Here is a 14,030-nt window from a genome sequence, read left to right on the forward strand (position 1 = left end):
GCAAAAAAAAATTTAAAAAAAAATTTAAAAAAGAAAAAAAAGAAAAAGAAAAAGAAAGGCCCCCGCGCGTCAGTGAAAAGGGAGGGGGGGGAAAGTGACGTACAAAAATAGGGACAAACTGGAAGCTGTTCCAGGACCGGCCGTCCTCCGACAGCGATGGCCTGTCGCGCAGGACAAAGGCCACTTCGACGATCCTGGCCAGCCCGGCCGCCATGAGCGTCTTGCCAAACGCGGCGTGCGTCATGGCGCTGACCATCAGGTCCTGCGGGTGCGCCGACATGGCCCAGCCGGTGAGGAAGATGACCAAGCCGGGCACAAAGTTGCGCTTGGGGTTGCCGTCGCGGTCCCTGCTGAGCCACATGCCGGCCAGGCCGGCGCACCACCACACGATGCCCATGGTCGTGTGCTGCCAGTCATTCCTGATCCAGGCCGTGCCCCAGCGGTGCTCGGTAACCGAGTTGACGCCGCCCCAGGCCGTGATGACGGCGCTGTCGAAAAACTCCTGCGACCGCCCGCACCGCTGCATCCACACCTGCCCGACCAGCACGACGATGGTCAGGAGGATCCCATAGGCGATGAAGGCGCCGCCCATGATGAAGTGCGCCGCGCACTGCCCCACATGCTCGCCCTCGCCCTGGCAGAAGCCCAGGGCCGTGATGCCGCCAAACACCATCTGCGTCCACGCCAGGAGCGGCATGGCCTTGCCGACGAGGGAATGGCACGGCCGGATCAGCTTCCGAATCTTGCCGTTGACGCCTTTTTCCCAGTGGCCCTTGAGGTACAGGCCCAGGACCACCTGGCCAACCAGCAGCAGCTGCAGGATGTTTGCGAAGACGGAGTGGATGTTGTTTCCCACAAACTTTCGGCCGCCGTGGGCGTGGCCCAGGAAGAATCCGACGAGGGCGAGCGCCGAGCCGACGACTTGCGTGGGGACGTGCCACCGGGACTTGGTCATCTGCGGCCGCGTTACATCAGTCAACGGGCGCCAGGTTTATTTGGTTTTTTTCTCTTCTTTTCTTTTTCTTTTTGGCTTTTTCTTTTTTTGTTTTTTTTTATTTATTTATTCATTTTTTTTCTTTTGCGTCTTCGCGCCGCTTTCCTCCCAGGTGCCCCGTACTCACCCCTAGAACCATGCCGATGGGGAAGATGACGCCATAGGCAAACATGTTGATGAAGATGTGAGCCCACAGCGTCGTATCCTGTAGTACAGCGCACAAGGCCAATGTCAGTTTTAGGCTCCTCATTGCCCGCTCCGTGCTTGTGTCCTCGGGGTTTGTGTGCTCGGGGCTTGCGGCTTGGTTGTGATACTGACCAGAGGCTCCAGCGAGACAGTCTGTCCTTGCGGGATATCCGTCTCGCCGTGATGTTCGTGTCCGTTGACGGTTCTGCCTAGAGCCGCTGCGGCGAGGAGCAGGGACGACAAAGCCCCTGCCTCTTTACCTGGCTGAGACGGCATCATGACTGCCGGTTTGTGTGTTTCGAAAGTCGGATCGATCCTAGGACTTGGGGGACCCCCCCTTTGGTTGATTTTGTGACCCGGTGGGTTATCAGGGAGCTCTCGCGGCGTGGCGGTGGTGGGACCGGTCAAAGGTTGATTTATGAAACAAGCGTGATGGAGGAGACGATGTTGATCGATGTCGATGTCGAGAAGTCGTCGTCGAGACGGAGACGATTGAGCATCGGTCCGTGGCAAACAGAGGCCAACGACGGATTTCCATCAGACAGACAAGCAAGCTCCCTCTGCAGAGGCCCAACAAGTCACCAGAGTGGGGCAGTGTTGTTATTGCGCACGCTGTGACTGGACAGAGGAGCCAGAGGTGGAGAATCACCTTTGGACTAAAGCAGTCCCTAAAGTATCTTAGGTACCAAGGCACCTGCCTCCTTAGAGGTAGGTGTCGCACCATATCGGAGGCACTACCACCGCTCCACTAGAGCTAGTCCACTCATTTGTATGATGCGTAGCAAAGGCAACGTATGACTTATGCGTAAGTCCATACTAGATAGGCCTTTAGCGCAGTTCTCCTTTGTTTCATGTGCACTATCACATATGTATGCTAGATATGCTATAGAGCACTATATATAGGAGCACACATCGCCCTTGTTAGATAGTAATCAAGGGCTATGATGCACCTTCGCTAGTGAGCCCCGCACACCGCGATAGTAGGTACCTCCTAGAAGGTAGGTACCTAAGGTAGGTACCTAACTTAACCTAAAGAGGTACCTAGGTACCTACCTTACTTTACGTAACCTACGGAGTAGGAGTATCAGTGGGTTGGAAGGTGGAACGGAGCTTCCGGCCAACGAAGCATCACAAATTTGATCCAACTTGCTTCGCAGGTGGCGACAATGGAGAATGGTTCATCAGCGCGACAAGTTTCAGAGGCAATGGTAACCTGCATTGCAATCCGTGTCGCATCGCGCTGGCCTGCCGGCTCCCTCCCTCCCTCCCCCCCCCCTCTTCCCCTCTCTGGCGGGCAGGGCAGCATGCAACGCCGCAGTGTGGGATCATGGCCGGGGGCATCTGCGCATCCCAGCCGGCATCATCGTTCAACGAGGAGAGCACTCGGGACGCAACCAAGACGAGCCCAACAAGTATGCCCAACAGGGCCAACACCTTCCGCAGGGGGTCTCGGCCTGGCTTTGCTGCAAACAGCTCGTCCCCGCCCCCTTGCGCCTGCGCCCTTGACATTGTAAAATCACGCCGCAACAACGGTTTGGAACGTAGCGTGTGAAAAAAAGGAAAAGGGTCACGTTTGCTGGTTATGTGTGTGCCTGCATCTTCACGTTTTTTGTTACTCCAGTGCCACTGCCAGTTCTTGGTGCTTCGCAAACTCGCAAATGGCACTTCTTCCCTCGTCGTACCAACGTACAGGCAAATCGAATTCACACGCCATCTGTAGTTGGAGTTTTTACCTCTCGTTGGCTCTAACCTCGGACAGAGTAGCATGTTGCGCCAGCAGGGCAATGTTTAAAAAGACGGACAAGACGAAACGCCAACAGGTGATTGCAATCAACGGAGAAGGAAGAAGACGAAGAAGAAGAAGAAGCAACACTGGCCCCATGGCGCGCAGAAACAGCATCGCATCTGGAGCTCAGCATCACACACTCAAAATTTTGCCGCCGCCGCCGCCGCCGCCGCCGCCGACTCGCCAAAATGATGAACCCAAGCCCTACCGTCCCGAACAATGCCCATCTTCACGCCCGTGAACAGGACTTGGATCCTGGAGCTCGCTACGGCATCATGATAGCCTTGGCAATCTCCAGCGGCGCCTTCTTCGTGGCATGCATCGGCCTCGCAGTTGCATTCTGCGACTGGAGAATGCGATACCTCCACCTAAGGAAAGAACTCGACGATCGCGGATATTCCATTGCGGATAGAAACCCGGCACGCGAGGAAACCGAGGGTGCTGAAGCGGCCAGACAACAACAAGGTTCCGAACCCATGGCATCCGGAGCTCTTGCGGGCTAGGTGGTATCGGTCAAGACGGCGAGGCGAGATGGACCTGAATGCTTCGGTACGAAGCCAGACTCCTTTCCAGGTACAGACAGACTGGGAGACATGGAATAAGTGTCGTATCATTTCAAGCACCAACTTGCGTCGTGCCAAAAAAGAACAGAATTGAAAAACAAAAAAGAAAAGAAAAGAAAAGAAAAGAAAGAGGGATACCCCAAGATGAACCAAGATGAATGTTGAATAGGTCGAGTTTTGCCAACTTACAGGATGGGCGTCTGCAGAGCCAAATTAAACCAAATTAAATAAAAAGAAGAAAAAACAAAACCCCCCTACGAGTCACGACGATGATTCGTCTGCTTTTGCAAAAAGTCGCTGGCTTCCCTCCACAATTCGGCCTCCATGTCGCACTCGACTCTTGTGCTTCTGCTATTCAACCAGCCCACGTCCAAGTTGCCCACGGTGCCCAGTCCGTTTGGTTTGAGCGACGGCGCCTTGGAACCGCCCTTGGGATCTTGCCGTGAGGCGGGTGACAAATCCGCAATTCCAGCCTCCTCCAAAGCCATGATTTGCCGCTTCATCCGTACATCGATGCCATGTAGCGTTGTGAGGAAGGAGTCTGTCGCTGACTTGAAAGCTTGCTTTTGCGCTGGCGGGTCCAATGACGGGGCATCTCCGCCTCGCGGTGAGGCATTTGACGTCGGGATCGTGAGGGCATCCAGTGCGGTAGCGGTATGGTTCATGAGCTGAGCAATCGACATGTCCATGTCGCTTAGCTGCTGAATGTTTTGCTCCACAGTAAAGGGCTCCAGAACTTGGCCGTTGGCGTCCATTGGGTCCTGGCCCATGGGGATATCGCTTGACAAGGGCATGGTTCTGTTTGTCTAACCATGCATGCCATGCGCAAGTGCCCTCCTGATGAAGAGAATCGAAGTTGTCCAGGCATGCAGGTACATGTATCGTTCACAAAGGTATGCTAGGTACCTAACCCCAGAAGGGCCCAGGAAACTTGCCGTCTTTGAAACGACGTTGGCTTACGTGTATATGTATATCCTTGGTTGATGCAAGAAGCAGCCTGGCAAGAAAGAAGGAACGATCGACTTGTAAAAACATGTCATCTTGGAACTGCTGGTGGGTCCCCTGCGTGGTCCGCCAGCCCCTTGGCGATACGACAACCCGGGACAAACCGTCGTCGTCCATCTACGCATCTCGTTCCAATCTTCGACATATTGGCATTCCATCTCCATCTTCTCCTTTGCTGCCGCATTAATACGAAAACCCGACATCTGTACGACATAACTGGCCCGCCTCGAATCATGAAAAGCTTCCGCCAAAGCCACCTCCAGCCTTGCAAAATTTGAGCAGTTGTTCCGCGTGTAAACTCCGGCTAATGTAGCTTCGTGCTGGATGCATGGTAGATCCCTCACTGAACGCCTCCGACGTTCACTTCAAAACTCGCCGGTAAAGCTTCACGCGTGCCATCAGCGGTGCCGCCCAAGCACCGCATCCGACGCTTCGCCAGCTGCCGTTGCCGTTGCCGTTGCCGTTGCCGTTGCCGAATTTCATCCTCTCTTCAGCCTTCAATGTGTTGCTTGTCCGGGCTGGCGTGACTGACCGTCTCTGCTGCGGAAGCGTCCCGCGGTCTCGCATCCAGCCACGCACTTCACCTCTCTCTATCCAGGATCAAGGGACGCCGATTCTTGACTTCGAATCCTTGGTAGCCCCAACCTTGCGGTCCCGCGGCTTTCTCGTCCATCATGTCAGGGCAGCCGCCTACCCCAGTGGCTCCTCCAGCCAACTATGCATCTCAAGCAGTCACTTCACCAGCTGGTCCTCCTGCGGCCGCCGGCACCGCTGGCTCAACTGGAGGCGCCATGTCAAATCAAAACCTGAATCAGATCGTAGGTGACAACATTCTGCCTTTTCATCTCAGATGTGTTTCTAAACTCATCTCAAACCCCCTGCACCATTCATTCTCAAAGCTCCAGACCACTCCTCATCACACCAGCCTTCATGACCACGCGTTCAAAGGCAGCTTCTGTTCCCTCTTCATCAGTGTTTCCCCGTTTCTTTTTGCTCCATCTGCAGAAATAAAGTAAGAAATCATGACGTCTCCCTGGACACATACAAGGTTGATCCATGTTTAACGTATTCGCTTCCCATTGCGGCTCGTCACTTTTACGCCGCTCATGAACCTCCCAGTGCCTCGTGCACTACTGCAGGTTTTCGGTCGCTCCATCTTGAACCGATGCAGTGCTAACTATTCTGACTGTAGGTCACCGACTACCTACTTAAGAGGGGCTTTAACCGGACAGAAGAAATCTTTCGTCAAGAATCCAAACACTTAGGGCCCGATGGGAAGCCACTACAACAACTCGCCACCATTGGCCCCAAAAAGTATCAAAAGGCGTTCAAGCTGTTAAAGGAATGGGTTGACAATAACCTAGACCTGTACAAGGTTAGTATCCTACCCATCATAGACTTGCCATCAGGACTAACGGCCGACCAGTTTGAACTGTCAAAGCTCCTGTGGCCAATGTTTGTTTATTCGTTTCTTGAGCTTGCGGGTCATGGCTACACAGACGATGCCAAGTTGCTGCTGAAGGAACTAGGCCACCACTTCCAGCGGGTCCATGCCGACGACCTCAGGACTTTCTCAACCATAACGCTACCCCAGCACGTGTCAGAGAACCCCGTGGCAAAACTGTACCAGGAGAACAAGTACCGCATACCGCTAAACCAGCACGCAACCGGCGACTTGTTCAACTTTTTAGAACGAGAGTCGGAGCAGGGAGGCTCGGTGATCCGCCAGCTCTTGGTGACTTATTGCCAGATTGATTCAACCGCGCGAGGCCCAATCACTCCCTTCAGCTTTGAAGCTGTCTTCAGGCATTCCAAACACGCCGATATCGAGGAGGTTGATGCCAAGGAAGGGGTTCCTGGGGTGAGCATCGGACTATCAAACAAAGACATCCTCGACCCCGCTCAGCCATTAAAGCTCGGCCCACTGCCAATGGATCCGGAGCTGAAAGATGACGTGCGGGCGGAAATCGAGGACGAGGAAAAACGAAACCCGCCCGCTGAGGGTGTAAGCAGCATGTTTGAGGATTTTGAACAAAAGATTAAGCGTGAAGAAGACGCAGATGCCCCTAGCCGAGCTGATTTACCCCTCCCTCCTTCGCGACCTCGTGACATCATGCTGGAAATGTCAAAAGTGCGGGAGAACCGCGATCGATTCAAGATTGATGGCAGAACTGGCGGCGTCGGCACATCCGTCAGCGCCTGCATGTTCACGTTCCACAACACATTCGGCAGGTGAGTTGCATCACCAGGCTCAATGTTTGCTATGGTTTCTGACCCAGAACATTTCTTCGACTCGCAGCGTATCATGCATGGACTTTTCTGACGATGGACAAATGGTTGCCGTTGGCACCTGCGAGTCCTACATTCGAATTTGGTCGCTGGATGGCAAAGGCTTGCCTACAATGAATGCCCATGAAAAAGAAGCCAAGTTTAACAGCCGCAAGCTTATCGGGCATGCTGCTCCAGTCTACGACGTTTCATTTTCAGATTCCGCCTCGGGTCCTCCCCAGAAGCTTTTCGGGGACGATGGCCGCCCAAGCGCAGCCATAGATGGACGTCCCAAGCTTCTCCTTTCGTGCTCTGCAGACAGCCACATTCGGCTATGGTCACTAGAGTCCTGGTCGTGTCTCTGTCTTTACAAGGCGCACGACGGTCCGATTTATCGAGCGCTTTGGGGTCCACATGGGCACTACTTCATCAGCGGCGGCTACGATAAAGCGCTGCGCGTGTGGATGCAGGATCACGCCTCACCACAACGTCTCCTGGTTGGGCATGATACCGCCATCTCCGCCATTGCCTGGCATCCAAACGGCATGTATGTTTTCTCGGCGTCGGATGAGACTGACAAATCCATTCGCATGTGGTCAGTGGTGACTGGTGCCTGCGTCCGCGTTTTTGCCGGCCATGCCGACCACGTCACGGCACTCGAGTGCGCTCCCAACGGCAAAATCCTCGCCAGCGCCGATCTTGCAGGCAACATCTTTTTCTGGGACCTCGCCAAAGGGACTCGCATCAAGCGATCTCGCGGCCATGGGCGTGGCGGCATCTGGTCTCTGAGCTTCAGTGTGGAATCAACCGTCCTCGCCTCGGGCGGTCAAGATGGCACCGTCAGGTTATGGGACGTTGAGGAGCCCCTCGACCCCCAGAAGGCTGCTGCTCAGGCCGGCATAGAAGCCACAGCCGCAGCCGCCGCCGCCGCCGCCGCCGCCACATCGGCAGCTGTCGAGGGAGGTGCAGCTGCCACTGCTACCCCGGACGCGGCACGTGTCAATGCCGCTGCTGCTGGTGCCGCTGCAGGACAGGCGACCGCCTCGGCCGCCGCTCCTGGGACCCAGAAGAAGAGGAGTAAGGAAGTCATGGTAACCCATGACCAAATCAATGCGTTCCCAACAAAGAAGACGCCCATCATGCGGGTCAAGTTTACACGGATGAATCTGGTCATGGTCGGTGGTTGCTACGATCCCGAGCGATAGAGTTGTTCGGTTGCAGACAGACCTTTGTCTGTCCCTGAATCAGGACCTTGCAAAACCATGCTTCCCTCACGAACACAGTCAATGGCGGCTCGAAGACAAGCTAGGCGCAACTATCAGAGGAAATTGGAAAGGATGAATGGGAAGCAAACAAGCAAGGCGTGAATTCACTTATGCGTGCATGTCCCTTTTTTTTTGGCGTCGCGGTTCCTCAGGGGGGATAAAGGGTAAAATGAAAGTCTGGTCGAGGATTCGAAAAGGAGTAAAACTCGTGGTTTGGTTTGCATGCATATTGCTGAGCCCAGCTCGGGCCGAGCTTGTGATATTAGAGATACCGAGGCGATATGGGGGTTTGAAGAGCAAGGAGAAGTTCAAGCCGTGCTTGAAAATGTAGCAAATAAAGCATTGGGATGAGGAGATGTGATTTCGCTTGGCAGCTTATCCGACCAGAACCCTTTCGAGGCCGTTGAGATGTGAGGTCTTTAGGTGCCCGATAGTAGATACCTCCTGGCCAGGTACCTAAGGTATGTATCAGGTAGGTACCTACCTACCTACCTACCTAAGGTAGGTACCTACCTCTAGGTACTACTTCGGTGCCTGTGTCTAGTGTAAGCGGAGTGGGGCAGTGCTCCACCTTTGACGGGACATCTGGCGTACAATGCAACTTTCCAAGTAACTTTCACCGAGTAAGTTATGCTGACGTCTTGCTCCGCGCTCCAGCTCCTCGACGTCAACGAGACCAGACCCTGTTCTGTTCAAACTCCAGGCTGCCTCCACACAGCCGACCCCAAAACCGTCCTCTCTCACGGCCAGATTGATCTGAGCATGGAAGTTGAGGAGTCGCCGTGGGCCGACTCGGGCCACAACTCGCAGGAGACAACGTCCCAAGCCGACCCCACGATCTCTCCACCTGCTGCTGCTGCTGCTGCATCACAAGCATCACAAGTAACCTCTCCCACGCCGCGCCCCTCCCGCGGCCCTCGTCGTCTCGTCGCTCAGCCAACACGCCTTGAAGCGGTCGAGGACCCTCTGGGCCCTTTGAGCGCGTCTGCCGACGATAATGGCGGCGTTTCAGATGCACCGCCCGTACCGCCGCAAAAGGAACAGATGGTCATCCGAACCATGATGCCGCAGAAGCAGCAACCTCGACGACCAACCGACCCTCGCCATGTCGATGATGAGGATGATGATGATGATGATGATGACTTCAAGACACCTAGCGGTCCTCGTGCCCCGCCGCCTGTTGATGCCCCACGACTGAGCAGTGTGCGAAGCAAGACGCAGCCGAGCGTCAGTGTAGAACAGGCTGCCAAGCCTAGTTTCCACATCACGGTGGGCGACCCAGTCAAGATTGGGGACTTGACGAGCTCGCACATAGTCTATTCTGTGAGAACAAGGGTGAGTTTGCCAAGGGAAAATCTGTCGCGCTGCCCAGAGGAACTGCCTTGCACAAACGCAGCCTGCTTACTCGGGTGTCTTCCGCGGCGCAGACCACTTCTCGAGCGTATAAGCAGCCCGAATTCGAGGTCAAGCGACGCTATCGGGATTTTCTTTGGTTGTATACTACTCTCCATGCAAACAATCCCGGGTGCATTGTTCCTCCCCCTCCAGAAAAACAAGCAGTCGGCCGCTTCGACAGCAACTTTATCGAGAGTCGACGAACTGCGTTGGAAAAGATGCTGAACAAGACGGCTTCCCACCCTACTCTTCAGCATGATGGCGATTTGAAGCTCTTCCTCGAAAGTGAAGCCTTCAACGCCGATATCAAGCACAGAGAGCACAAGGAACCTCTCCCCAGCGAAAGCAAGGGCGTGTTCGGGTCACTAGGTCTCAGTGTCGGGCGAGGAGACAAGTTCGTCGAGCAGGACGACTGGTTTCATGACCGCAAAGTGTACCTCGACGCTTTGGAGAATCAGCTCAAGGGCCTTCTCAAAGCCATGGAAACAATGGTCGGCCAGCGCAAGATGATGGCGGAGGCGGCGGGGGATTTCTCTGCATCCTTGCACGCTCTATCCACCGTTGAACTCTCGCCCTCCCTGTCCGGCCCGCTGGACGCGCTGTCGGAGCTGCAGCTCACGATTAGAGACGTGTACGATCGACAGGCCCAGCAGGACGTCCTGACATTTGGCATCATTATTGAAGAATACATTCGTCTAATTGGATCCATCAAGCAAGCTTTCGGCCAGCGCCAGAAGGCGTTTTATGCGTGGCATGCGGCCGAGTCTGAGCTGCAGAAAAAGAAGAGCACGCAGGATAAGCTTCTCCGGCAAGGCAGAAGCCAGCAAGACCGCCTTAACCAGATGGATGCCGAAGTTGGCGAGGCAGAGAAGAAGGTGCATCAGGCTAGACTCCTGTTTGAGGATATGGGCCGGCTGATGAGGGCTGAAATCGATCGATTCGAAAAGGAAAAGGTGGAAGACTTTAAGAGCGGGGTGGAGACTTTCCTCGAGAGCGCAGTTGAGGCGCAAAAGGAGGTGAGACGCAAACGCCAATCGCTCCTCGACACGTTGAGAAGAATGATTCTTGATTGCTTGCTTGGCTTTTTCTTTTTTTCTTTTTTTTTGTTCCTTTTTTTTTTTTTTTTTTGGTGTTTGGTTTTTGGTTTTTCTCGCGCGCACACCTGCTGACTTTGGTTTCGTAGCTCATTGAAAAGTGGGAGACGTTCTTGATGCAACTGGATGCCGAAGATGACGAATCAGCGTTTTACCGACCGCCAGTATTTCAGCAGCAATCCAAGCCGCCGGGCAACACTGCGATTGACCGAGCCAGGGCGAGAATGGACGAGGATTCGGACTAGGATTCATGGGTGTATCTCTATAGCACGGTGGTTTTTGTCCCAGTGCTCTCTGGTCATGAGTGACAGCCCAAGATGATTTTACGGAGTTGGTGTGTGGATTGTTGATTGCGAGATGCAGGGACATGTCTTTTATTCTGTTTACATTATACAAGCTCGACGGGGGGTTTCTTCGTCTTCTTCTTCTTCTTCTTCTTCATGTACATGGTGCCTTCAATGGGGCAAAGAAAGAGAAAGAAAAAAAAAAAAGAAAAGAAAAGACAATGGCTATAATCCACCACCTCCCAGCCATTGCCATGGTTCATTGTCCAAGTAGTGGCTATTTTGCTCCTCCCCTGACGGCCCATCTCCCATGCAAAGCTGTACCGTACATCACACAGAGGCTGCTTCATCCGCCACCCTCGGCTCGCTCTTTACTTTCTCCTCGTCGGGGATTTCTTTGGTCCTGAATCCATCATGGAATTCGCATCTTGAGGAGCGTACCCAGTAATCAGATCCGCAAAGTCGTCCACTCGACCATCTGCCTCGGCCGGAGCCTCACCGTCTTCCGATTGAGCAGCAGCATCGAAGGCGCGACCGAACCGCTCACGGAAAGCCGCCAGTTTACCGGCCTCATCCAACTCCAGGTTCCGCAGCGACTTTTCGCTCGGTTGCCAGAGCAGGTTGTTGCGGGTATCCTTTGACGCGCGGTAGATGGGGGCTGGGGAGGTGGTGCGCATGGTGTACGTCGAGCCGTCGGACAGGGTGACTAGCTGCGTAAACGTATATGGTCGCCGAGGTCTGGGGATAAAAGTGGCGTGGCGGACTTGCACGGCGAGTCTGCTCGGTGACAGCCATGGTTTGCTGCGTTGTGGTGGTGTCGAGGCGATGATGCGAGACGGCGCCAGGGCTAGGGGAAGAAGCGGGAGTTTTCCCATTGTGGTGTAAAGAGCCGTCAACGCTTTGTGGTAGGATGGGCTTGGCGGGGTTTCTCTATCGGAAATGTTTGGATGGCGGGAGGTTTCGGTTGATGATGATGATGATGATGCCGCCTTATCCCTGAGCTTCTTGCTCGTCTCCGGGTCGCGAAATTTCTGGGGCCTGGCCAAAGTCGTGATGGGCTGGTTGGTGTTGGCTGGTGACGCTCTTATCGATAAGGATTTTTCCCGCCCCGAATTTGTCAGGGCGAGTCAATGCCAGGGAACCAACAGCACCAGCTTGCATTCAACATTGATTGCCTTGCCCGGCCTTGCTCAATGTCTTGCTTGCACTTGTTGACAGGACCCGACTTTGGCATGATGAAGGATACACGACAATGAAAACTACCTGCAGATCACTCGGAGTCCTGACCACGGGACGGGTGGAAACTCGAGCCTCGAGGGTGCCAGCGTCGGCGGCAGGTGGACGGGGGCATCTCTCCATGCCGTTGCTCAAGGGTGCTCGCCAAGGCGCTCTGGGAGCCATTGACACGGGAGGCTGGATACCAAGGCGGCCGCAGCTGCTGCCGCTGCGCTCCACGCCCGAGCCGCCAGCCCGGTGCCGCCATCGTGAGTCTTTTGCTTGTCTTGGAGAGATGCCCACCAAACGCGCGTCGCGGGGGAAAAACTAACCAGAACACACAAAAAACACGCAAAAGGCGCGGCAGGCCGGCACTTCCAGACGTCCAGCTCGGCGGGCTCGGCGGGCTCGTGCAAGAGCGACGGCGCCCAAGCCCCGACGGCAGACCCGGACGTCGAGACCACGCTTCCCGAGCAGCTCCGCTCCGTGCTGCGGTGTCTCACCAACCCCATCGTCGTGTGCACCGCGACGCACGACGGCACGCCCCGCGCCATGACCATGTCGTCCTTCACCTCGCTGACGCTCTCGCCGACGCCGCTCGTCTCCTTCAACATTGCCACGCCGAGCCGGACGCTCGACGCCATAGCGGCCAGTCGGGAGTTCAACATCCACGTGCTGGCGGGCGACGCGAGCGGCGCCGCCGTGGCGGACCACTTCGCCCGGGGGAATGCGGACGGGGTGTTTGCTACCATGGAGGGGGCGACGTACACGGCGGGCGGGCGCGGGGGCCGCGATGCGGCGCCGCTGATTGCGGGCGAAGGCATCCTGCGGGTTCTTCGGTGCACCTTGCTGAGGGAGGGCGCCATGGAGGGCCTGGTGCGCGTGAGGGATCACGTAGTCGTCGTGGGGGAGGTGCTGGGCATGACGGCGGGCGCTGGGGCGAACAAGTTTGGCCTGGCGTACGCGGACAGGAGGTACAGGCGGGTTGGGGGGGTTATCGAGCCCGGACGGTGGTGACTGGGCATGTGCTTCTTTGCTGCAACGGCATCACCCAGGGTGGAAGAAGTGGGTGGGTGCATTGCATGTTGGATCTCGCGGGTCGCATCCAGCATACATGATGTGTATAGCGTGTACGGGGTGAAGGGACGATGGCATTGGCAAAGTGTGCTTGTCCGATCGGGGGTCGTCTTCGATCAGGGTAAACAAATACAACACCAAATCTTCAGTGCCATGGTTGCAGAAACATGCAGATCTTTTGCTACGGGTTGGCATCGAATCCATGCGCAAGGAAGAGATCGAGGCCAAGCGTGTTTGCCGAGCATCCTCCTCCCGGGTAGCAAAAGTATGTTCTGCAAATCTGCAGCTCTGGCTAATAGCTACGTCACTTGGGTGGCTCAAGGTTCAAACCGGGGGGCTGTCATTTCAGAGGCCTTGAAGCTGGAAGCTGGAACGCTTCTCCCTCTCGCGCCTTGGCCGTGGGTTCCGACGCTGTTCCTGGGAGCAGCCTGGTCGTTTGTCGGTGTGGATGCTGCTGGTGTAGATGATGATGGCGCCCCTACTGTCAGCCCCGAACCAACCAGAACTCACTCGCACGAACCCACCACTATCACCCTCTACTCTCACCCACTACGGAGCACTCTCACCTGCTCGTGCACTCAAAAAAAAAAAAAAAAAAAAAAAAAAAAAAAAAAAAAAAAAAATCTACCCTGTACAGGCAGAGCCGCAGATGATAAGCGCGAAGAAGGAGAATTTGCCCCACCCGCCAGCCTCCGGAGCAGAGACGCCTTCTCCGAGACGAAACGAGCAAAGAAATGGTTGGCGACAAAAGAGCACAAAAGAAAAGACCCCATCGGGTTGCGGGGGGCTTTGACGAGGAAAGCAAAGCAAGCATCCTCATCGAAGCGCTCGTGTTATCATTGACCTGAATATGCATGCATGCACCCAGTCGTGATGTGTTCCCAGGGTCTTCTTGCCT

At 55.2% G+C, this 14,030-nt stretch overlaps 7 protein-coding genes across 7 annotated transcripts in view; 4 read left to right on the forward strand and 3 right to left on the reverse strand.

Annotated features, from left to right (window-relative positions):
* UV8b_05196 (uncharacterized protein) overlaps positions 1 to 1,459 on the reverse strand; it is a gene marked incomplete at both ends in the record, with an annotated part of 1,843 nt that extends 384 nt beyond the window's left edge. Inside the window, 3 exons of the mRNA XM_043142694.1 lie at positions 104 to 955; positions 1,122 to 1,199; positions 1,313 to 1,459. Coding sequence (XP_042998628.1) covers positions 104 to 955; positions 1,122 to 1,199; positions 1,313 to 1,459 — 1,077 coding nt within the window. The remainder of the gene's footprint in view (positions 1 to 103; positions 956 to 1,121; positions 1,200 to 1,312) is intronic.
* Positions 1,460 to 3,154: 1,695 nt separating this feature from the next.
* On the forward strand, positions 3,155 to 3,469 carry UV8b_05197 (uncharacterized protein; the record flags this gene model as incomplete). Its single annotated transcript, XM_043142695.1, has 1 exon — positions 3,155 to 3,469. One exon carries the CDS (start codon positions 3,155 to 3,157, stop codon positions 3,467 to 3,469), a length of 315 nt encoding a protein of 104 aa, XP_042998629.1.
* A 314-nt stretch (positions 3,470 to 3,783) lies between these two features.
* Positions 3,784 to 4,323, reverse strand: UV8b_05198 (uncharacterized protein; the record flags this gene model as incomplete). The annotated part of the gene is made up of 1 exon (XM_043142696.1): positions 3,784 to 4,323. One exon carries the CDS (start codon positions 4,321 to 4,323, stop codon positions 3,784 to 3,786), a length of 540 nt encoding a protein of 179 aa, XP_042998630.1.
* Positions 4,324 to 5,208: 885 nt separating this feature from the next.
* On the forward strand, positions 5,209 to 8,007 carry UV8b_05199 (uncharacterized protein; the record flags this gene model as incomplete). The annotated part of the gene is made up of 4 exons (XM_043142697.1): positions 5,209 to 5,352; positions 5,727 to 5,909; positions 5,961 to 6,766; positions 6,834 to 8,007. The coding sequence occupies 4 exons, from the start codon at positions 5,209 to 5,211 to the stop codon at positions 8,005 to 8,007; spliced, it is 2,307 nt and encodes a 768-aa protein (XP_042998631.1).
* Positions 8,008 to 8,697: 690 nt separating this feature from the next.
* UV8b_05200 (uncharacterized protein) lies at positions 8,698 to 10,801 on the forward strand (the record flags this gene model as incomplete). Its single annotated transcript, XM_043142698.1, has 3 exons — positions 8,698 to 9,402; positions 9,495 to 10,478; positions 10,646 to 10,801. 3 exons carry the CDS (start codon positions 8,698 to 8,700, stop codon positions 10,799 to 10,801), a joined length of 1,845 nt encoding a protein of 614 aa, XP_042998632.1.
* Positions 10,802 to 11,211: 410 nt separating this feature from the next.
* Positions 11,212 to 11,715, reverse strand: UV8b_05201 (uncharacterized protein; the record flags this gene model as incomplete). Its single annotated transcript, XM_043142699.1, has 1 exon — positions 11,212 to 11,715. One exon carries the CDS (start codon positions 11,713 to 11,715, stop codon positions 11,212 to 11,214), a length of 504 nt encoding a protein of 167 aa, XP_042998633.1.
* A 482-nt stretch (positions 11,716 to 12,197) lies between these two features.
* UV8b_05202 (uncharacterized protein) lies at positions 12,198 to 13,072 on the forward strand (the record flags this gene model as incomplete). Its single annotated transcript, XM_043142700.1, has 2 exons — positions 12,198 to 12,324; positions 12,414 to 13,072. 2 exons carry the CDS (start codon positions 12,198 to 12,200, stop codon positions 13,070 to 13,072), a joined length of 786 nt encoding a protein of 261 aa, XP_042998634.1.
* Between the last annotated feature and the right edge of the window lie 958 nt (positions 13,073 to 14,030).

The sequence above is a fragment of the Ustilaginoidea virens genome, chromosome 4 (genome assembly GCF_000687475.1).
Source record: "Ustilaginoidea virens chromosome 4, complete sequence".
NCBI lineage: Eukaryota > Fungi > Ascomycota > Sordariomycetes > Hypocreales > Clavicipitaceae > Ustilaginoidea > Ustilaginoidea virens.